The 25,917-nt window shown below is 29.0% G+C and overlaps 1 protein-coding gene across 1 annotated transcript in view; it reads right to left on the bottom strand.

Moving 5' to 3' along the window:
* LOC129988628 (neural proliferation differentiation and control protein 1-like) overlaps positions 1 to 25,917 on the bottom strand; it is a 69,066-nt gene that overhangs the window by 10,769 nt on the left and 32,380 nt on the right. The window contains exons 2-4 of the mRNA XM_056096895.1: positions 11,525 to 11,860; positions 9,114 to 9,284; positions 8,163 to 8,229 (exon numbers count right to left, since the gene is read on the bottom strand). Coding sequence (XP_055952870.1) covers positions 8,163 to 8,229; positions 9,114 to 9,284; positions 11,525 to 11,860 — 574 coding nt within the window. The remainder of the gene's footprint in view (positions 1 to 8,162; positions 8,230 to 9,113; positions 9,285 to 11,524; positions 11,861 to 25,917) is intronic.

The following is a 25,917-nucleotide window of genomic DNA, read 5'->3' on the forward strand; positions in this document are numbered from 1 at the left end:
ATACAAAATGTATAAATTAAAATGGAATTTGATGCAAAAATCATATCTGAATTCTGATAATAACATTTCATGTCTACTTATAACAAATTTCCGTAGTTGTTCGATTTAATTACTGAACAATAAGTAGTTTCGCACAAGCTCAACAGTAAAGCAAGAAATCAAATTCAATTGAAACACTATATATTAAAGGACAAATTAATACTAGCAATGGAAATGCGGAACAAAATCTGCTTTCTTCATTTAAATTATATATGAACATCTGAAATTTCTGAGTTTCCATCAACAACAAAAAAAATCAAAGCTGGCACGAGGGAATAAAATTAAGGTACTCATCAATATGAAAAAATTAGATATAAATTCCAGAAAAGAGAAACAGTAACAGAGTAATAGTTGCTCTCGACAATTCGTGCAAAAAAAAAAAAAAAAAAAAAAAAAAAAGTATTTTGCAGATATCTGATTACACACCCAACTTTATTTAAGCCGAACTTTAGATCCTAGTGAAAATTTTTCGAAGACGAGATATCTCGTCCATACCAATAATTGCAATAATTCGTCACACAGAATAATATTCGGCCAATACTTATAAACACATATTAATTTTTTAACAAATACCGTTAAAAATACACATGCCTTAAGTCATTAAAATAAAACTGATTTTTTTAAAATGTAAAGTTAACTTAGCAAATATCTTCTTTGAATTTTAAAGAAAAATGCTTCAGATATACGAATAACAACCACACTGATCTATTTTTTTCCCTCGATCAGAATATAAAAAAATATTTTTTAAAAATTGAAAAAAAGTTCTCATAATTTATAGGTATATAGGACAGCGCCTATAAAAAATATTTGAAAAAAAAAAGGGTTTTAATAATTTACAGACATATTTTTGCCAATAATATTTTGTAGCTAATATTGAACTACAATGTTAAAAAAAAAAAAAAAATAAGGGACAGTAATAATTTTACTTACTTACTTACATATATACAAACAATTGCAGAAGATTCAAAATCCCCATCACCCATTAAAATGTTAAGCTGATAAGAGAATAAAATTAATATATTCATCGCAATGAAAAAATAAGCTTCATTCAAGTTCCAGGAAAGAGGGGAGGTCATTGCGCTCATCCTCGGCAGTTTATAAGCAAAAGTGGCAAACTTATTTCAATATACACCAAGTTTGATCCAAGCAGTCATCATTTTACTTTAAATTCTATAGTCAGAGAATATGGACTCAAACGTTATTCAAAAACAATAAAAAAAGTTTAATTTTCAGTCGGAAAGTCATGATTGATAAATAAACAAAATAAACAAAAACAAAATAAATTAAGGCCAAAGAGGGAATTCACGTTTCAATTTACAGCAATTTTCCCTATAATGCGAATATATTGCGAACTTACAATCCATGCAGATAGTCTTTGGCTTGAGCAACGAGGTCCGGAGGAGCTTTGTCCATGACAGCGACGCCCTGAAATGACGAGGATCTCCAATATCGCTGGAATGCACCCGACAGAGAAAGAAAGAAAGAATGAAAAAGCGATGGAAAAACGTCATCCATCCTTCGATGAGGGAGCAGAGAGAGGCGATAATTTGAAAAAGCTCAGCCCTCTCCCTCTAATTGTCAACGCGACCTTCTATTGCGATGAAAGCTGCCATGATGAGCACTCTGGATGGACACAATAAATTTTCCCGGAATGAATAGCAGGGGCAAAATCTGAAGCCATAAATAAAGATCTTATTGAAAAGTAAACGGACTTTTCCAATGACAGCTCCTAAGGACAAATATATAAACATACTGATGCACATTTTAAAATTATTCCACTCTAAAAGTTTAAAAATAACAGGAACTCGTCCCCCCCCCCTTTTTTTTTTCTTTCTAAAAGTGGATTTTTTTATCAAATGGAATTAAAGATCCGAGCTAATTTATTGCGTTTTTTTAAACAAACTCATTAACAACTAATTTTAATTTCTGGAATAGCATCCAAAAATTTCTTTTTTTTTTTTTTTTCAAGGAAGCTACTCCTCAGAAAATATCTAAAATATGAGAATGAGAAGTTAGCATATTAGATCTGAAGCATATCAGTATCTGGCTGATGGGTACTTGAAATAAGTTGCAATAAAACAGCTAAGTGAAATAAGTTGTAATAAAACCATTTCATGCGGAAAACAAACAAAAAAACATCTAATGAATTATGGCGGCGCAAGGGTTTTGTATAAATTCCCATCCAAATCACTTAAACCGAAAGTTTCAAATCCATTTCTAATATAATCTGGATGAAATATCGATATGGATTTATTTTATTAACGATATGGTTTACAGGAAAACAAATTTTTCAAAAATTAAATCACACCAAAAAAACTTTCAATTAATTTATTTTTCAGTAAGCATATTGATAAATTATATATTAAGCAAAATTTTAAAAAAATCATTCAATTAACACAGCTTTCATCCTTTCATTAAAAATTTTATTCATACAGTCTTATTTATATGAAATCAATTCTTTTTCAAAATTTACAAGCGTGATATATACAAAAAAAAAAAAAAAAAAAAAAAAAAACGATTTTGTAAATTTACACTGTAATTGCAAACCATAAAAATATAATACATTACCGAAAAAAAAATCAGTATAAATTATAAAAATGAAATCAACTTTAACTGCATACTGTCTGATTAATTTATGTTACATTTAAAATCTCGTTTAGAAACTAAATGAGAGCTATGAGAAGCAGTTTGCGTAATTTTGAGTCAAGATCAAATCATGAAGACAAAATCTGAGCTAACATCTCGCTTTTCTAATTTCTACTCCCACGCGAGGACTTTCGAAGTCTGTATCAACATGCACTTGGTCAGCATACACACAGTGATTCTTCAGTGGAATTAAGATTCGAATCCGCAATTCACGACCATGTGTAGAATAATTTAATTCAATTCAGTTATATTAATACACCGCCTGGAAGTTATTAGTATTATTAGTAATAAAGTTATTTGGAGGCTGATCTCGAATTTCTCAATCTCAAGCGGATAAACAGCAACACGTTTGAACAAATAATCCTTTAAAAATTTCCGTGTCGTATATAAAAAGTGGTGGAATTTGATATTAGACATAAGATTTAACAAGCATTATACATGGTACTTTACTGCTATTGAGTTTTGAACCTGGAATCATCTGGTTAAGAAACCAAGACCTCGTGAAACGGCTCCACTAATCACTACATGCAATTCTACAACAACATCACAAGTATAATTAATAACTGCTTTCCAAAATTTGATATCATAAAATGCAATCTGTCTTAAAAGGCGCCAATGAACAGTAAAATTCCTAGTAAGATCCCACGCACGATATTACTAAGAATGAAACACTAAATCGTACATTAAAAATAGAAAACAGCTTGAAAACACTACAGCTAGTTATTTAGTTTAAGGATGTATTATTAATGCGATTCAAATTTCAAAAATTAATTTTATAGAAATCCAGAAAACAGTATCGCTCATCTATAAGAAAAGTTCGTGTATAAATACTGCATAGCTTCAATATCATTTTTTGTCCCTGTATTAATTTGATCTCTAATTCATTTAATTTTATGCATAATTCATCAACAATTTAATACTTTTGTTACCATACTGGAAAAGACAATACAAATCATTCTTGAAATACTCTCAGGAAATAGAAAAATTCTAATATCGTTTTTCCCGTGTTATCAATTTCTTCGTGTTGTGTAAGTGCAATAATAAATATACAATCTACTCTACCCAACAATAATCACAATCTTTAAATGGAAACCGGCATTATATATATATATATATATATATATATATATATATATATATATATATATATATATATATATATATATATATATATATAGAATAAATTAATTCTTTTTCTTTACAATCATCTTTGCAATTCTCAAGATTAATTAAATGCTTGAATCTTATTTTCCAAATTCAAAAAAATAATAAAATATATTTTTAAGGAATGATAAATTATATTTCACTGATCGTTTAATCGGTATGAATTGTTGATATTGATAGGGTATATACACTTACAGTCAGTACCAAATTATAAGCTACGCCGAACTATCAGTACCAAACTATAGTTTAAAGTCCCAATTATTTGATCCTCCATATCTCCAAATGGTCTGAGTGAGCAAGTGTCCCATATACTAAATTGCTTATATAGGCTTATAAAAGGACCCATATCTCAAATAGTTCAGGGCCTCATCAAATTTACATCTGATACTACTAACTTAAATGAATAAAATATTTTTAAACAGTCACAAGAACACCAAGGGAAAAAGTTAAATGTTTTTGTTAGAATCAAGGAATGAATTTCATTTTGAAATTTTTTTATCTAATAATATTGATAATAAAGGCGAATATTTGTATTAGTATTTTACATTTTAAATAATAAAGTAAGAGATTGCCGAAATTTCCTTTAATTATTTAAAAACTGATCAAAATTTAGTCGCTTTTCTGCATTCGAAATTATAAAAGGACAAAACAATTTTTACGTTATTTTAAAACTTAAAAAGGTAATCACCAATTACACCACATTTCCAATGATTCCAATAAAAAAAAATCCTAATTTATAAAATTTGTTAAAATATTTTAGGGATATTTTAAAGCAATATTTTTAATGAAACACAAGCAATATATGAACATTTGCTATACCTTTTTATAATACTGAATCGGTTTTTTTTAAGAGTTATATTTAAAAAATTTCATCTTTCTTTCTATTTTGAAGTAATTACAATTAGAGTTAAACCTCAGGAATAAAAAATGAAAAAAAAAAAAACCTTGGTAAAGTTTAACCATTTTTCAATATTGTACTTGAACCAAAATATAGTTGGGTGTATAAAAATATAATTTGTTATAACTTGACGTTCTTTTATTCTTATAAATTGAATTTCTTATCGAATCAATAACCAAAAGTCCTCTGAGATGTAATTGAATAGTATAACAACATTAGTAAAGAAGCGTACAAGGATTATTCTATTTACTATCCTTGAATTTTTTTAGAAATGTGCTTCGATTCATCAACCAAAATATCAAATTAGCTGAAACTACTTCTGTTTTCACATTACAGCTCAAATTTTAGGTCAGAAGAAAATTAAAGGCACCAAAGACAATCCATAAGCACATCCTAAGACCTTTCAAAACAATACATAACCAAAATAGGAAGTATAGAAATACTTGGTTTGTAGAAACCCTAATGTACAAGAAATTTAAATGAAATTTTTCAAAGTCAACAGTTTTAGCAGACCAACTAATGCTAAAAGTGGTTAGTATACTAGCAAATAGCATTAAAGTGTATGTGATGGATTAAAAAACATCTCCTTTCATTCCACTAAAACAACTTATTGATCTGTTTGACTAATAGATAGAGATGAGTTTGGTTAATTTAAAATGAAAATTTTATGCTGACCTGAGTTAGCTTAAGCTGAATTTCAGCTTTTCATGCATTATTTTCAAAAAAAATACTTTACAGCCTGTGCACAAATAGTAAAATCTTATTGTAAGTAACAAAAGGCATTTGTCAATCGTCTATAGTACTGATCTTGTGTCTACCTTTAGTGTGCATTGATATTCTCAGCTGGTTGAGAATTCCAGTCCAAACTATCTATAATGCCATTGATAATCATCAGTGATATGACATCAAAGGTTGTGAGTGAGCCATTTCGTGCAGAAGCAAGGAACCAAATCTTACATTTTTAAAAATTCTTTAAAATAACAATAATTTAATCATGCTTAGCTCTTTATTTAGCTCTATTTTAAAAAAATTTCACGCAAATAATAATAAAAAAATAATTTTCTTATATGTGAATTTATTTTAAACCTATTATGAAAGTTCTTTTACTGTTTAGCCGTAATTTTGTTAATCTATATAAATGAGGATATCCAAGATAAGTGATTGAAAAAATTAGATGCAAGTATCAACTAAATTGTAAAAATACTTGTCTTTTGAAAATTAATTTGTAATAAATATGTTTTTTAATTATTTTTTAAGTATTAAATTATTTAAGACTACTTTAAGCAGTAAATATGGAAATGATGAAAATAAATCAGTACAAAGCATAATGGAAAAAGGCCCATACAATGACAACACATTAACCACCATTGCTTTTAATTCGCTAAAATCCAAAATAAATGATTTTATAACTCAGAAAATCCTAACATATTTTTTATTAAATTAATGAAATAGTGAGAAATTTCTAGGTTTTGAACAATCTTTTTTTAAAAGATTATTATTAGAGGTATTATTAGTGATTAACTTTTTTAGAGATATCTTCTGAAATTATTTGTCTGGATAAATTAGAGCTATATGGGGGGAGGGGGACTTTCTTTCACAATCACATTTGAGCAATTTCAGTATTTTAACTGCTATTTTATTATTTAACTTCCTATTTTAAGATGCATCATCAAAATGCGTCCAAATTTTCATTTGCAGTTCCAAAATGCAGTTCTTGTAGCTTATGTAACAATATATTTACAACAGTAATTCTTTCTCCCATATTCTGTGTATAACAATAAAATGAATGACCCAAAAATCACTCTTATTATTTAATGTCATATGGCAACAGTCAAATGTAAACAAACGTCATACAAACATATCATATTGTTTCATTGAATATTTTTAAAGTTGCAATTAATTTAGCTGCAAACTAATTAACTGCTATCTAATTATATTAAATCATTAACCTAATTTGATGATTTTTTCTCTATTTTAGTTAAAAGATAGTGAAGATGATTATTAGATAGATATATCCTAATTAGATAGATGGTTGGAATATCAGACATGAATCATTACAGTGAACATGTTTATGGTCATTAAAAAGGCAATCATTTTTTCTTGTCTATAGAAAATGTTATTCATATATTCTAAATTTACTATCTCAGAAAAATAATTTTTGCATTATCTTAAAACTTAGGAATTATTGGTTTAATCATATCAGTTTCATTTCCATACAATTATTTTCTACGTTTTCAATATTTTTTAAAATTTGATTCCATACACAATCTGCAACAATGTTTTTATTATCATGATGAGATTCAAATCCAACTATCAAAAGATTCCATCATGTACTTTTGTCAGTATTAAAATTATGATAAAAAAAGAATAACCTTAGCATTAACTCAACACAAGTAAAATTTTCAATTTTGCTCTTATTTTATCATATGTACATTTTTTAATTTGAGCATACTATGCTTTATAGTAAACTGATTCAATGAAATTCATGTTTTTTAGTCCTTTCAAATAATAATGTGAAACCCTTTTTAAAATATATTCCTTGGTAATAGTTTAACAGGCTAAGTAGTCAATAAACTGAGCTACTCAGGCAGTCAGTTTACACAAAAATAATATAGAGTTCCTTTAAAGCTTACAGTTTAATACAATTACTTTCTATTACATTCATTATAACTATATAAATTTCAAATTTACAACAATCTAAATAATATTCAAAACATTGTTATTTTGAAATCAAAGGGGAAAATTTAAATTACAAAAAAAAAAAAAAAAAAAAAATTACAATACAATGTGTATATTGTTGTAACAGTTATGTATGTTGAAATATAATTCAAAACGAATGCTCTTGTGCAATTTAAAAAAAAAGAACATGGAATTACTAAATATGCTAGTCTTCATATAAATTATTCATGCCAAATTATCATTTAACCACATAAATTATTAATTATTATTAAATTTTAAAAATTTATAGTAAAATTGTCAATATTAAATTTTAACTAATACAGAAATTTATACTGTACTACTAGATATCATTTAGACATAACGTACTAGATAATAGTGTTGTATTAAATTTCGTGTTCTAGATAAGTGTGTTCTATTAAATTTCAAGGTTTCAATAAGATTCCACTAAATATTTTTCATACGCAAATATTTATTTTATTTTATTTTTCAAATCCATATATCAATTCAAATTCCACCATACTAATATTATTAATTAGTTATAAACTAAATCAAAGTTTTTGTACAGCCTGATAAGCAGGTCAGTTCAATTATAAAGCAATAACAGAAACCCTGAAAATAAACTGGATCCAATACTTAACTAACAAATTTGCTGAAAAAAATGTTCAATCCACAAAAGGGCAATTTTTTGTCATCCTTAAACTGCAATCAACAATACATTACATAAATAAATAAATACCTGTAAAAGCAGACTCCAGCTGATATGACACCAAATATTCCTACAGCACAGCATCCAGCAACTATAGCTGAAAAATGAAAAACAATTTTAAATTCAAATTAAAATATTATGTAAAACAATAAAATATGCTAATAAACAAAGTGTGGACTCTAATTATGACTCAGTAGATAATTTCTATAACAACAGAGCTTGGCATATACTTCTAGTTAGAAAAATGCTTTCAATGGCATAATGAATTATATTTTTGCCGTTTGAATCAATAAATGCCAGCTGAAAATAGTTATGAATCCAGAATTTCCATATGAATTTATAGAATTTATTAGTCACATTTAGTAAAATATTCTTGGTGAACTAATATTTTTTTAAAAAATGTTCCAATTCTTATGACTCTAAACTATTATAACTAACAATTATGAACTATAACAGTTTCAATTTCCTTATTTTAAGTCAATCAACAACTAAATTTGGAAAAGTGCCACCTCCCACTTCTTATTCTTCCTTGGGGCAGCCAATTGAAATGGTCTAAAATTGTGTAAATAGAGATATTTAAAGCTTCATAGCTATTAGTTTTAATCATAGAAGTATAGAACTTTTTTCATGTAAACGTGATAAATATATTTTACTAACTATGACTAAGAGGACTTGGGAATGGTATAGAAGTTCAGAATATTTAATTTCCTCAGAAATTCATTTATTAATTCAAATAACACAAAATATAATTTTTTACATCATTTTTTGTGTATTTCAGTGTATTTTGCAATTTGAAGAACATTCATAGCTCTGTTTAAAAATTAACTAATTGGCCTAGAACACCCTGTACATTTCTTCACACACATACATATAAAAAAAAGGGGGGCTAATCTCTTTTTCTTCCCCAATCATATTATTGTTATTAAACTATTTTAAAATAACCTTTTTCTTAAGCTCACAGAAAAAAATTAAAATACTTACCAACAAAATATACATCACTGAAAGAATCATCTTCTTTCCTAAGAACTGTTTCTACTTGTTGTTGTTTTAAATGGTATGGGCCAGTTCCTTCAGAGGAAACGCTTGAAGTGGTGTCCATATGAGATGGTGAAGTTCTGTGAGTTTCTTCAACAGTGGATGTTTTTTCAGATTCTAGAAGGACAAATATCATTAAATTAATAAAACATGTGCATTTTCTTCTAATTTTATTCCTGAAACTATATTTTTTTACAGAGATAATAATTGAATTTATAATAATCTAATTTCATAATGCAAACATTATATTATAACATTACATATTAAATTGCCGGCATCCTTTATAGGAGTAGCGTGTCTTTCCTGTGGTCTGGGCCTCCTGGTTTCGAGTCCCGGTTCGGGCATGGTTGTTCTTCATCTGTTCTATCTGTGAGAAGTGTGAATGTGCCTCCCTGTAAAAAGGGGCTGTGCAAGCGAATGTGATGCGTGAGTAGCTAAGACGTACTCTTGGCCCTAGTTGGCGCTACTAAGAAAAAAAGCAAGAGCCGCACCCCTCAGCTTAAAATTGCTGATTTCGTCAGTGAGCTTGTCCATGACAAGTGCCATTAGAAACAACAACAACAACATTTATAAAAAAAATAAATCGCAGAATTTTATGAGAAAATGCAAAGAATTTCAAATTATTATACTAAGAGATAAATCTATCAATAGAGCAACCATCTGGATCTAATTTCATTAATTTCAATAAAAACTTTTCTTAGTTTCTGTTTGGATACCTAGAACTGATAATCTATTCTTCAAAATCTTAAGTCTGTACATGAAAGCAAGAAATTGTTACTAAATTATTGAAACTGAAATATGATTCTTTGTAATATAGTTGATATGATGAGTTTAACAACAGATTGAGATTTTAATCTACATTTCAATAAAGGCAATACATGACATACAGTACAGATACAGAAAGTTTTGCTGGTAATAATGAATAATTTGAAAAAAAAATCTCTTCATACTTTAAAAAAGAAAGTCAATATGCTTTTTAAATCATGGTTCCATTCAATACATCAAATTTAGTAAACGAAAATGAAAACCATTATTTTTTTTAAAGTTCAAAGAAAATGCATCAGAATACCTTTGAAAGTGATGTTATGAGCCTCATAATCTGTTTACACTAAAAATAACCATAAGTAAATGATAACGTATTGAATTAGGTGGCAATATTTCAAAAGCCATTGTTTTATATAGATAAAAAAAGATATTCAAGCTATTAGAATTATTTGAAGGTGAGAAGGTATTAATAGAATCATTTTGACTATGCAATATGTGTAATTTCTTAATTATCTCATTATCATAAAACAATGAATTCACATAGTAAATGAAAATAAAATTCAAATCATAGAATCAAAAATCAAAATCATAGAAGTAAAATAGTAATTACCTAAATACCATGAAAATATTGATTTTTCTAAATTAGAATACAAACGTTCTAATTTAAATAGTTTTTATATTAAAATAAACATGGAATATTTGTAATTAAATTTGAAATTTCTGCTAACTTCAGATTAGTTTACTTTTACAATGTTCACAAACTGAAAAAAAAAAAAGTTAAAAAATAATTTAATTTTTTAATTTTTTTTTATGTAATCCATTTAGCTACTTTAGTTATACTAAAGATATTTACTACAAAAGGGTTCAATTACAAAAAAAGCTAAAAAATATAACAGCAATACTTTGAGTTACATTAATGTAGATTAGAGCAAGGAAGAGAAAATATGTGCCCATTAGCCTTCCAGAGTTGTTGTTGCCATTTTGACCATGTAAATTTACCTTTTTCTATGTAGTGTTTTAAAGAAAAATATGCAACACACTGTTGAGAACATGGAATTTTTAATTCTCTTCAAAACAATTACGATTTACACATGATATTTCATAAACCCAACTGTAAAGAAATAAAACTACCAGCCATTATAATGCCAGTATGCTTTTATTTTATTATTATTATTATTATTTTTTTTTTTCAAAAATGATTTGGGAATGTTTTTGATAACTGAAATAATTTTTTTATTTAGCTTCAAATAATTTTAAATATAATTCAATAATGAAAAATTCTGACTTTAATAAAAAAATTTTCTTTTATCAAAAGCATCAAAATTCTGCAAAAACAAATATCTTCAAAAAAGAAGGAGGTAGCCTAATTATCTTTAAAAAATGTGATATGCAGAATCAAAAATTAAAAAAAAAAAAAAAAAAAATCCCGTTAAAAACTTTTAAGAGAACAGAAAGCACTGATAACCATTTGTTTTTTGTCCCTTCCACTCCTTTCTTTTAATTTAACCACAACCATCACATACTTGGAGAAAAAGTAGCTGCATTACCCCCAAGTGCCAAGTTAAATATTTAAATATTAAGCATTTTCTTACCCATATCTTCTCCTAGATGCTCCTCTTTATTAACATCATTCACTGATGCATATGCTACAGCTTCACTTCTAACTTCCCCAGAATCGTGGGGCCTCTTCACAGACGAAAAAGATGAAGCAAAGGATCGTGCTCCTTCTCTGCCATCGTTTCTACTTTGAAATGGGAAATTGAAGCCAGAGGGCGAAGATATTAGATCTTCATTTGGTTCAAAAGGTGGCCTCGACAAAGGGTAGTGCATTTGTGACAGGAGAGGAGACCTCATGTTTTGCGTCGTATGTAGCTGTTGCTGGCTGAGTCGCCTCACGAAGTCTTGAAGATCCTTTTGCAATACAGCTGCTGCAATGGAAAGACATAAATTATAAAGAGGGATTAGAAGTTACATTTAAAGTTAGTAAGAGTAAGCAATGATCAAAATATAAATATTAATTTCTTAAAGTTACCAGAAGATACAAAATTTAACAGTTGAAATTAAATGTCATGTAAATATTACAAAATGTCACTTTTTCATTCATCTTGAGCTTACAAACGGTGACAACCTTTGTGTTCTGGGGCTCTAGGCATATATTTGGAATAGCACATATGAGGCATCAAGTTAAGTTTCATCGTATTTTTTACCATTTAGTTTAAAATTACTTAATTATTTATATACATTTTAATTTCGACTTTTCTTTTTCCCCCTTCCATTAGAGAGACACCAACTAACTCTTTTGAAGATGACCCAAAAAAAATGTTATTTCAGTTAATCAAAATGTGCTACTTAAAAAGATAAAGATTAAAATCAAAATGACAAAAGTTGGTTTAATAAGTTTGAAATGAAAAACGTGAAAGGGATGGAGGTGTGTTGTCTAAGTGCCTCAGGAGGTTTTCATCCCGCCTGCTCCTATATAACACTCTCCGTAATAGTTTATAAAGTTTTTTGTCGTACGCCTTTCTAAAATTCCAATGATTTTTTTATTTTTAAAATGTTTAAAACATCAATTTTAATTAAACAGGAGCTGCATCAAACTTATAGGGAACTTTTTGAAAAAAAATTCCCTTTCTCCTTATTTTAATAAACGGTTATTTATGATTTATAAGTTTATGTTTATAAATATATATGCAAAAAAAAAAAAAAAATTACGATACAAATGTAATCTTTTTATCTTTACCACATTTAAAATCGAGATTACAAAGTTTATGCATGAAACACGGAATAATACTAAACTGTATAATATGACTTTTTTTTTTCAATCGAAGACTACCAAATAAAGGGCAAGACTTTCTGAAAAAGATTTTTCTATACTCATTAGCGGAAAAGGGATGGGGGGGGGGGAATTAAGTTTCCAAGAATTAAGTAGTAAGGACTTTGAAAATATGGTTACGTAAAACAAATAAAAGGACGTTGTTTTACATAATCTGGAATTGGAATTGAACGTTGTTTTTATAATTAGGAACTGGAATTGAAGTGTTCAATAGTCATACTTTTGTATCATTTCATAACTTAAAAGTAATAACAGCAGTAATTTTTTTAATGATTTCAGTATTTGTTTGTTGGTAATTTTAGATATTACAATGCGGTTTTTGAGATCTATATCTAAATGCTGTGCAATGAAATAAAGCTATATATTTTAAAATTGCTTTATACATAAAAAAATCGTAAGTACAGTAGAGCATATCGAAAACTAAATCTGTTAAAAAAAAAAACTCCCTAAACATCGAGTTACCGTTCCTATTGTTTATGTTTTTACAAAATCACCGTAAAAACATAAACACACATTTTACCGTATGTAAAATGTGCTTTTGATTTTGCATATTATACTGATATAATTTCTATGTTCCAAATCAATGACGTGACTTCAAATAATGCAGCGCAAACAAGAGATTAAAAAGGGGGAAATCAAAAATTAACTGTCGATTCGATAATGAAAAATTAATTAATAAGCTTTAACTATTTAAAACATAATGGAAAAAAAAATGGCAAATTTATACATTGTAGACGATATTTAATTACTAAATAAATAGAAATATTACATGCCGGAATGGAACGAAGGATTTTGATAGGGTAAAGCCCGAAATACACTAAGTATTCAAGGACATGTATTTTTGATTGCTGGAGTAATTTGTAATTGCATTTATCGCATCATAATACTAATTTTAAACAGGGAGAAGGAAAATTTCAACAGAATTAAGGTCATTATGGCTAATAAAGATTAGAGGAAGGAAAATTTTCCATTAAAAAAAAACACCTAACAAAGTAAATTGCCACTGAATACTTTTTATAACAAACTAAAGAAAATGTTTAACAAATATTTTCAATCAACCAAAAATTGAAAATTAATATTGTAAAAATTATAAGAAAAATAGAGAATAATTATCATTCTGTTCACTTTACAAATTAGATACATATATTTTAACACGATTTGTATGGAAAATCGAATAGAACGTTTATTTGTATTTATGTAGCACAGCTAAAATGAAACTGATATAGTCAGTATTTTACAAAATAATGTACATCAAGGTATTCGAAAATTATTGGACATATTATAAAATTATGTAGGGAGAAAAAAAAAAAAAAAAAGACGAAAGAAAATGAGTGTTAGTAATGTGTCATAGAAAGACGGCTAACAAGTTCGTCACAATTTACCAAAACTAAAGCGCTTTCGAAATTGTTGAAGACGTGTACATTAATGCAAGCCTAAACAAGCCTTTTTTCATGCAACAGGTAACTTCATTGTGTACATTTTCGACGGGGGGGGGGGGGCAAATATTCCACACTTTCAACCATTCTACATATTTTGTTAATTTTTAGCTCATATTGGCACATGGTTCCTAAATAAGTCATCATCATCCACTATCCTTCATTTTCGAGAGAATTGTTTAAAAACACTATTTTACGACATTACATTCTGTACGACAAAAAGCTACTCTGATCAAGTCACCCAGTCATAATCATAGAACCATTTCGTCCAAATTTATTTCATTTGAAAGTTCGCGACTTTCAGATAATGTTATCAATGGGCGCCTGCTTCCATTTTCTAAACATATCGCAAAATAAAAACTTGTCCCCCATCCTCAACAGTTGGATCAATTTCGCCATTTATAATATAATGCAATAATAACCAATCAGCTTCAGCGATATTTATTACGTATGTATAATTTAACACATTTCAATTGGTATGATAAGATGTAGTTCATTTAAGTGGCTGACACTATTAAATTAATGCTATTAATATCGTGAGCGAATAGCTAATCACTGAAGATGGTTAATTAATTTTGAAAATATTTCATAAATTAATACAAAAATTTCATTTCTATTCTTCTACGCTTCCTCATAAATTTTCGAAATGTGTCCAATAATTCTCGAACATATAGAATAATGTTTTACAATTAAACAGCTCACAGCTCGGTTACATTCCTAACACATCTTTAATTAAAGGATCAAAATGGTTTTATGCTATCGATAGTTGACATCAACGCACAATGTTCATCCCAAATAAAGACAGGTGTCAGCAGCATATTTACAATTCCCACGCTCCTTTCATCGTTCCACTGATAAATTTAGCTACTTCCAGCACAATTTCCCCACAGACAAGTTAAATAAATACGAAAATTCGTTACTTAATCTTTTCCCTTTTCTCTCGATCAAGTACTGCTGTAAAACATCGACAATATTGCGAACACACGAAAGGCAAAATAAAAGAGCTTTTAAGAATAAACTGCCTCCGAGATTAAATGTTTGCACAACGAATAAGATAAACATTTCAAAACGTTCGTAAAAAAGAACATTCAAGCAAGTCTCTTCATATGTGAAGGAATTAGTTCAGGAAATTTCTTACCACAATACTAAACTGTCCTATTGAGAGCAACTGAGTGCAGGTGCAAGAAATAACTTTATGGCATTTGATCATCTCAAACATGAAAATTCATCATAAAGTGACATTGTGTGTGTGTGTGTGTGTGTGTGTGTGTGTGTGTGTGTGTGTGTGTGTGTGTGTGTGTGTGTGTGTGTGTGTGTGTGTGTGTGTGTGTGTGTGTGTGTGTGTGTGTGTGTGCATACGTGATCCCCGAGAGGGACAAGACTCTTTATAACTTCATTATGAGGGAGGTGAAAGTAATAGGCGAGTTTCAGGAACAGTTATTCAATTATTTTTTTAAGATCCACATTTCATAAGACAAAACAGACACGAACACGAAAAACACGACTCATTAGAATAAAATCTAATAAGAACCCCCAAGAAGGATCATGGGAAATATACCTTAATGTTAATAAGGTAACGCCATCTGCTGTATAAAAAGAAAAGGTAGTAGAGTTATATAACCGTTGCATTATATTTTTAATTCCAAGTAGACATTAAATTTTGTTTTAAAAATCAAACATTATAAAATAAAGGATGTCAACTTCTCGTTTCGACTTCTATAAAAACTTAATAAAAACATAAAACGTGAAATTATAAGAAAATTGTAATTTGTTTTTAATCAATATTTGGAATATTTCTCTTAATTATTTATATGAGAAAAGAAATTCAAAAAGTTATGAACTATAAACAATATTTCTATTACTACTATTCTCAATCATAGGCGCTCCTACTTGTATTATATCATTTCCAAGTATTTAATATTTTAAAAAATTAGTATCCTTAAGCATTTAAGATTTCTTTGAAGACTTCATCATTTTTTTAAAAAAGAGGTCTATTTACCATTACTTACAAGCTAAGTAATTAAAAAATGAAATATCTGTTAGAATGATATGTTGCATTATTTTTTTCTGACAGTTAAGGCAGATCTGGCAGCTTTTTAAAAATTTTTTTATACTTGTTAATTTTTTTCACGGTTTCTTCTTAAGATTGATTGATCTTTTTCCCATATAGAAATAAATTTCCCAGTATTTATTTTATTTATAAATGAAATTATTAACATTATTATACAAGTTTAGACCCTGTATTGTATAATTTATTTGCTATACTATACGTGTCAAAAAAAAAAAAAAAAAAAAAAAAAAACATTACAAAAAGCAAAACGATAATTTAACAGAAGCAAAAATTCGGATAATGAATTTGATGACAAAATTCATTGTCATTTTAGCGGTATACTATTTTTACATTAGTCACCAAAGGAATGAAAAAGGAAAAAGTTACTAGGGAAAACAAAACAGAAAAATGAATGTTAGTTCTAAAACTTAAAAGTTTTTGAAAACAATAATTTTAAGATCAATAATGTCGAAGAAAAACCTACAGTTCTCGTTTTTTTTTTTTTTTTTTTTTTTTTTCCCATCTTCCTCCACCTCCCCAACTCTAACTTAGAAAAAGTGAAACGATGGATTGGAAGAAGATAATATATCGTTTTAAAGAAAGTTTTTAAATCACTGAAGCTAATTATTATTATTATTCCATACGAAGGCTCTGCGTCTCCTAAGGCTGGCTTTATGGTGCAAATAATCGTTGTCAGATATATGATGTTTAAGGTAACGTTTAAAAATATGATGTTAAGGTAAGGATTAACAATATAATGAAGAAAGTGAAATGAGAAAATGGACAAATCTGTTCAAGGAAGGTTGGGAAAGCGTTTACGTCAAATTATACAGGGCAAGGTCAGCTCATATAAAAATCTGGACAATTCCTTTCATTTGGAGCTATCCGCCTTTATAGCTAAAGTAATACAGCTTTCGCCCAACAGTCATGCAGTTCAAATCTTGCACCTGGCGACTATCACTTCATCCTTCTGAAGTCCTTTCAGAATGGCAGGCGCAGAAATGAAAACGACAGTGAATAACTGAGTATCATCTAAGGCAGCAGAGATCTACGAGGAAGATATTCAAAACTCGTCGTTCGTTGTGATAAATATTTAAAACGTCAAGGAGAAAATAGAGAATCGTATATAGCATCAGAAATCAAATGCTTTTTTTTTTTTTTCCGCTTTTCATTTTTATTCCAAAATGGATCCTACTCTAAAAACAATCCTCGCATTTTCACATTTGAATAGGAAAAAAAGAAAACAATAATAAATTCTTTACTGTTATGCTTTTATTAAATTCCTGTATCACATTTCATCTAAGTCTTTATGACAACAAGAAACTCATTGCATAATATTTGAACATTTTATCAGTGAAGATAGATATGATCAGAAATGTATCATCTGCGGGTTTCAACGTAAGTAACTTATCGGCGAGATGAAATTTTCAATTTTGATAAAGACGATAATGTCTATCTTTTAAAAGACTGGTAAAAAATACAGTTTCTCCCTTGTGTTTAAGTTTATATTTAAAGTCAACTGCGTAAATTCTGCGCTACGTGCAATTCAAACAAACTGCAAGCAGCGCAGCGATCAGAAGTGTTAATGTTAATCTATCAAGCATTATTTCTTGAAAATTAACTGACCAAATACAAAAACAGCCGGAGTGGTCTCCAGAAAACTTGTCATGCCAGAGAACGCCTTGAATGGCACTGGCGTACAAGTTACGAAATAAAAACTTTTCGCATGAGTTTAATATTTTGAATGAATTTATCGTGTCATCCTTGGCGAATTTCCTGGCGATTAATCTCTGGCACTCGGTTAATAGGATCCAAATATCGTATTTGTGGTTTAAGCACGTTTCTCTCAATCGATTGAAACAGAAATTTGACACAAAACTGCACTTGTAGTTAGTTATATGGAGATTCGTCAGAGGGCGAATTCTTTGACGATTATTATACTTTCTCCCTTCATTTGGAAAAAGAAACTTCCTTTTTATCCCAAGCAATTCAGAAAATCGTTTTCTGGAAGAACGAAACTATTTTCCTTGCCCTGTCCAGGTTAAAAACTTCACTCAAAGGTGCCAAAGCAAAACTTTTCCAATTAAATCATCTGAAGTAAAAAATAAGTTACGAATCTACAAAATCAAGCTTCGATCGTTATCCATTTGGTCCATTACGGGAAAAACTCACATTAAAAAAAACACATATAGAAACTTACCAAAATAAAACACAGGCACAGAAACAGTAACGTGCCAAGGTTTGTCAGCAGTCTTAATATTCAAAAACATCTCCAATTCACACAAATAAACAATTTTCATAAAAAATCGAAAACTTTCAAATAATTTTTTTGAAAAACTAGATATTAATTATAATGAAATCCTCAATGAAACTGAAATATACGATTCCACGCAATCTGATAATCAAAGAAGATGCAGAAGATTTACCCTGAGAATCTTTCTCAAGTCATGATGTTCCATCACACCAACATGATTAATAAATGGAATTGAACATCTTATTTACAAACGCAATAATAAAATAAACAAATCATTTTCAGATTCCCCTGCTTCAATCTTTGTTTGCTTTCCCTAGTAATATATTTATACTAAAATTATTAATAATTCAATATTTTTAAGAGAAACTGACAATTCCAGATTTATTAAGCAACAATATTTCCAATGCCACTTTTTTTCCCAGCAGTGACAATATCTAGGGTTGAAGCTTTGAATATCACAAATTAAGATGATTTTAAACCATTTTAGTGGTTACCTTGAAGATTTAGTTTAGTTTAGTTATATTAACGTCCCGTTTGAAGCAACACTTGAGCTATTTTGGGACGAACCTCGTAATTTTGAACCGCGGTAAGATGACGAGGACGACACCTGAGCTGGCACCCCCCTCTCCACATCACACCACACCACACCAGCGGGAGGACGTTTGGTCAGGACGGATTTAACGTGCAACAGACCCCCTTACACGACGGTTCTTCGGTGGAATCGGGTCTCGAACCTGAAATCCTCCGGTTCCGAAGCCGAAGACCTTACCACCAGGCCACCGCGGCCTGGTTACCTCAAAGAAGATAGCTAATCATCACACACTGTTTCCTCGAAGCGACAGCTGATTGGACTAAAATAATCAAATTAAAGTTGCATAAATCTGTCAGTTTTAAGAATGGAATTTCTTTTGTTAAGAATGATAATGCGGTACGGATATTTAAATGAATATGACTTATAAAACCGAGAAACTATACTTTCCGTGATTTTTTCAGCATTATATTTATTAACTCAAACATAAAATTTAATTCTACACGTTCCTTAAAGTACTTTCGAATCGGAAATGCACAATTATCTCTAATCAGTTAGAAATTATCTAAGACCACAACTAAAATGGACACCCTGTGTGTGTGTGTGTGTGTGTGTGTGTGTGTGTGTGTGTGTGTGTGCACAAAACGTTTCATATGGGTGATAATTAATCTAAAAATTAGTAATGAATAATTTTATCTAATTTAATTCGATTTCTATATTTTGATATTTTATTCATTATATACATTGTTTAATTCTTTGTTATTATAAAACATGCCACATTTTAATAAGTCATTCAGTGACAAAGAAAAATCGTATCTATAAGTCAAAAATATTTCCAATTTTATATAGCCGAATATAATTTAATACTCCCAGTTTAGTTTATTCTAAACTATGATAATCGTACCGAAAAAAAAATTATTTTCGAAAAGCCATAATATTGAAAGATAAATAAGAATTAATTCCTTAACACAACAAATGCAGTCAAATGTTTCAACATTTCCGCTTTCTCATTCTATTTGAGTAATTTCCTGCCTTTCAATGATATTCATTTCATAACACGAAAAATTAAGCGGTTTGATAATAATCTAACACGCATCACAGATCATTGTATCGTAAAGAATAGACACAGTTAAAAAAAAAATCTAATAACTCAATCAATTCATGGTAAATGCATAAATGATTTTCTCCCTTAAGAAGACTCCACAAAACTTGATCGCGCACCCTCTAATTAAGATGTCATTTTCATACACAGCATAAAAGTTTGGACAGCGTAAGTTTGCAATACCTTGCATAGCAATGAAGAACAACAGTTATGAAAAATGATAGTTTGTGTGAATTTAGCATTTGTACCGAATTTATCGTGAGATGCTTATCGATTAATCAATCCCTGTCATTTAGCAATAGGTACCCAAAAATAAAATCTGTGTAACAAACACGTTTTTCGAACGACTGAAATCAACATTTGGCAAAGAATTATAATTGCATGTAGAATAATATAAAAACTTCATATATTTAAGTTATTGAGCTTTTGAATTATCGCATTTACGTGCTTCACAAAGTACAGACCGAAAAAGTGTCAACTCTTTGACGGGTTTGGTTCCAAATTTGTCAGGCATCTGCACTTTAACGTGATAAATTTGTGTAGCAAATTTTATCTTTCTAACTTTCTTAGTTGTATAGGTATCGGACTCACTTGCACTCAAACATCTAGATAGATTTTCTCTGAATGGATTTTGCTCAAAATTTGATTAAAAAATCTACAAATTTGGTGTAAGAAAACCATATACCAAATTTCATCTATCTAGTTTAAAGCATTTCGAGGTTATCTTTACCATAGATAGGCAAGTTTAATGCCAAATATGTGTTTTTCGAACTCAGAAAGGGCTAAAATGTGGCAATTCGTATTTTTTTTTTGACGATTCTTTATTGCTTTGTACACGATAAAGCAAAAAAAAAAAAAAAGTCTCTTATTAATTTTCCATTTATTCGGAGATCTTTACCTTTTATTAATTTATAGTAATTATAATTTAAAGCATGCAAATGTTATCGGCTTTACAAAAAGTGAAAAATAAAGTTTTCAAAGCTTATGTACTATTTCAATACTACAATTATTATTGTTCTCTGACTTTTAATAATATTGTGGTGAATAGCATATAAGCCAGTTAACAGCTCTGCTACCCGAGCAATTATTTTGGTATCATGGTTATGTTACTGGACTGCGAACCACAAGGTTCCAGGTTCTATCCTCGCGCATCACAATCCGCTACAATATCAGGCTTATTAATTTTTAAAGTTTATTTAAAAATAAATTGCACTTTCAAAAGAGGTTTTCAGCGATTGAAAAGAAAGAAAATTCCACACTTCTCTACTAATTACAATACCTATAACTTTTAAAATCAAGAAAAATAAAAGCGTTAAAACAGAATCTACGACACATCTCAATGAAATGAAAATCCACGATGTAATGTCAAGAAGTGCCACATTCAGAACACATGCCATCAAAGGCGCTTCAATGACTGCGAAAAAGCTTCAAAATATCGGACGTGAAATGGACTGCAGCATGGATGTTTCCCTTGTGACCAAGGAAAGTCATATTGAGCAGTTATTACTTACTCAAACAAAACTTAAAACTTCCGGGGGGGGGGGTCCCTTTTCTTTCTTTCTTTCTTCCCACCATTGTATAAAGAAATATATAACTATTTATAACCAATGCAATTATTTTGAGCAACCCTGTGAAACATTACTACTAAAAGGATGTAAGGGTAATCGTCGGTGATTCATTATTAGGATGATGTTATCGAAGACAAGCAGAATGGTAAAATTATAGAAAGAAAAAAAAAAAAATAGCGTCAATAGAATTATCTGCTTATATCAGAATTCAGGCCAGAAAAGAAAAGACATCCAGCAACTATGGGTGCAACTGCTGCAGACAATTAACAAATAAATTTAAAAAATTAAAAGGAAACATTCGTTCCAGAATTCTGCCATCAAGAATAGATTATAAACGTTGTTGATTTAGAAAACTGATACATGGAAACACTTTAAGAATATTTATTCTTGATTATTAGCAAATGTATATCCTATTATTTACATATATAATGATGAAATGATTAAAAAAAACAAGTTTCTTGTCTCATAAAAAGTTTTAATTTGATTTCACTTCTATCCGCATTATAAAAAGTTTTCCCGAAACATTTCGATGACATACTGTACACATTTTAAATCTTTTCTGCCTTCTAATAACTGTTATTATCTCCCTACTATCTCAATAGCATCAAAAATCACAAAATGCAACTGATATCAGAACTCTTTAAGAGTTTTATTTAACATAAAATGTGTAAATATGTGGAATCAATAAGGATATTTCTAAATAGATGCATGTCCACTAAAGCATAATTTTTAATTAAGATTTACAGCAACACAGAGAAACGAATGTATTGAAAATGTTTTAACTTCCGCAAAGGAAAGTCTTATTCTTATTTCAGTCATTTTTAAAAAAAATTATATTCTCACATTATTCCCTCATTCTAAAATTGGTTCTTGTACCATTGAACTCCAAACAAAACCAGCTGAAAGCAAGTTTCAGATTTCAATCACGAAGAACTCAAAACTTTATATTAGTAGCTGTATCAAAACCTATAAGAACATTTATGTGAAAAATTATTAATCAATTATCATTAATTTTCCAAATAATGAAAAGGGAAACATTATCGCACTTCCTGCTTAAACAGAAACAAAGCTATACAAAAGGAAATGAAATGGGGAAAGAAGAAAAAAAAAAAGAGGCTAGGCCTGTGCTTTTCTGTTGTAATTTTTGAGTCAGAGTGTGCTAATTTCCTCATTCCCGCTTTTATTTCGTTCGATTGAAAGGTTGGCAGCTGCACAAAGAATCGTTACACAAATAAGCGCGGAAGCAAACACAGACAGCATCAGCTAGTACACAAACTGTCAGATTTAATCATGGAAACATACTGACGTCAAACATTATTTATTGCATTTTAAAATTTCAATACTTGAAAGCAACAACTTTTAACTTCTTGTATACGAATAACTAAATAAAGTAATGGGAAAGAAATGCATATATAATAGTTATCACTTGCAGATTTTAATGAAACTTCATAATTTAGGCATATTTTCGTTGTTCCATAAAATAATATTTGGAATCATACATGTCTTTTTAACAGATTGTATGCAAACGTTATAATTAAAAAATGGAACAAACATGTGCTTAAAATTTAGAATAATGACTCTTACATTAAAATTGGCCATCTTCATTATATTTTAAACCAAATCCTTTCGAGGGTATTTTACCTAAATAAACACTCAGCTCTTTTTACTATACTAAAAAGCGACAAAAAGCAAATTTCAGATTATTATGTACTAACATGTATGGACGGATATTACCAATAGTTGCTTTTCAAATTGAATGTACATCACAGATATGGATGAATCGTGCATAGTCACTGCAGCATCCCAATTCTTTTAATTATGCAAATTTAACCATTAATTCATTTGAAAGCGTTTTTGTCTGTGGACATAAATAAATTCTCGGGATATGCGAAAGCATTTTTTTAAAAATTTAATAGTAATTTATTTATAGACAAAGTATGAAAAAAAAAACATAAAATTGAAGTAAGAATATTTTTAAAGAATAATATAGAGTTCAAACGATTTATTTTTGATATGCACGTGAGCAGAATCGTGAATTGGAAGTTGCCAGCTAGGGAATAGAAACTTCTTTTAGAATTATAAATAACAAACAAAAAAAAGTTAAAACGTGGCAACGAATAAATGATGCAATTTCTTGGGGCCAAACAATTTTATTTCAATTTTTAATCAGTATGTTCCAATACAGCTAGCATCTTACTGGACATGCTCATATGCCAAGATAAAAATAAAGAGGAAAAAAGCGACAAATGTAACCACTTGCAACCAAATGTTAGATATTGCAAAAGTTGAGATTTTCATGTGATTCTGACATTTCATTTAATTAAAGTTCATGCAAACGAAGAGCAAATCAGATTAAGATATTTGATATAATGCTACTTGAATTTCAAAAACACTTTGCTGAACAGAGCATGAATATAAAGTAGTAAAGTATAAAGTAAAGCAAAGAATATACATATGAAAACAGCTGCGGTCAACTTTAGACAACATATGCTGAATTAGTGAAATTATGTCTGTTAAAGTGGAAGTCATTTGAATGGAGCTTCTTTAAATCAAGAATTAGTTGTATTGCAATAGTTTTTAAGTACATTCCTTATCGAAGACTAGCAATTGCAGAGTACGTGTGCGCACGAATACACACATTTAGTGGTATATGCATACAGCGCTATGGCCATTTTATTTCGTTAACATGATAGTTAGAGTATTAAGGTAGGTTTTTAACCTTATTGGTAAAGACAATAAGTCTTAAATGAATAGAAAGAGAACGTAGAAAGGCCATCTGGTTCAAAGGTCAAAAATCTCCATTTTCTTGTGCTTTTACATTCTTTATGATTGAAAGAAAAGTCAAATTCGGCGGGGCAAGCATTATCACAAACAATTTTTGTATTAAAACATTTTTTTGATAACTTCAATTGCATAGAAATCGCGGGCTGAAAAGTGATTTCCAATCCCTAGATTTGATTATATTTGAACATGATTTGTAATGCTTCATTAAAATAAATAGAAAAAGTTCTATGTTTACTTTTTTTTTTCTTCTTAAATTGAAATTTTTTAAATGTATGAGGAATAAAACTGATTAGTTTGAGGAAAACTAATTAAATAAAGGCAATAATTATTGCACCATTATGCAAAAAAGGCAAGTTTTAGAAAATTTTAGAATTTGTGCATACATTAGTTCTTTTGAATGGATTTGATTATAATTATTTATTTATTTGAATGCAGCAATACAGACCATATTAAATATTCGCTTGGTAATAAATGTTGCATTATGCCATATCAATAAAAATTGCTACTTATGGTCACTTCAATTTTCAATTTGTTTCTGTCAAAGAATCGAAAGGAATATGAAAATATTAACTCAGATCATAATTTACCTTTGCTTTCCAGCTTACCTATAAAATGTGTTTTCTTTTTTTTTCGGAGGGGGGGGGCATTATTTACTAAGCTAGACGTCAATCCATTGTGAAGAGGTGACAAAATCTTTCCAGAATCAGTTGGCCGGAATAAACTGACCAATTTCGGCAGATAGAATAATTAATATAACGTCTTGTACATTTCATAAGAATTTTTTTTAACGAATAGCAAATCAAAACATTGAATATAGAATTTAACATCTTGATTCACTGTTATTATTATTATTTTTATTATTATTATTGTATATGTTCTTCGGATTTGATTTAAATTTATCAATGATTAATAAAATGTTGGTACAAGATCATAAAAAAATGACTTGTTTTATGCCAGGTCAAGAAAATAACCCTCATGCTTTATGAATGGTCTGGATAGTACAAAATTTATGTTTATATTTTATGCTAGAGTTCTTTTCTTTTGAAAGTTGTGTATAAAAATATTTAATATAAGTAAAGCAAAATTTATAAGATATGCTTACCTTTGCATAAAATATGTCAATAGCTCTCATAAAATTTCAAAATTTATTATCTTATGCAGGTCTGCCAATACTAAATTTCCATGATTTTTTAAAACTACAATATGTTAAAAATGTCGGTATAGTAAGAAGTAAGCTTGTTCTTTTTTTCTTTTTATGCTTCAGAATTTAAAAAATATGAGACGAGTTCCTATCGAATAATTTCTCCATAGACTGAGAAATGCCTCGGATTTTAGACAACCATAAAAAAATTATATTATTCTTTCAAGTAGTAAAATATAACCAAAATTTCTAATTATCTGTGTTTCATCAACAGAGCTTTCGCTTTAC

The sequence above is a fragment of the Argiope bruennichi genome, chromosome 10, assembly GCF_947563725.1.
Source record: "Argiope bruennichi chromosome 10, qqArgBrue1.1, whole genome shotgun sequence".
Taxonomy (NCBI): domain Eukaryota; kingdom Metazoa; phylum Arthropoda; class Arachnida; order Araneae; family Araneidae; genus Argiope; species Argiope bruennichi.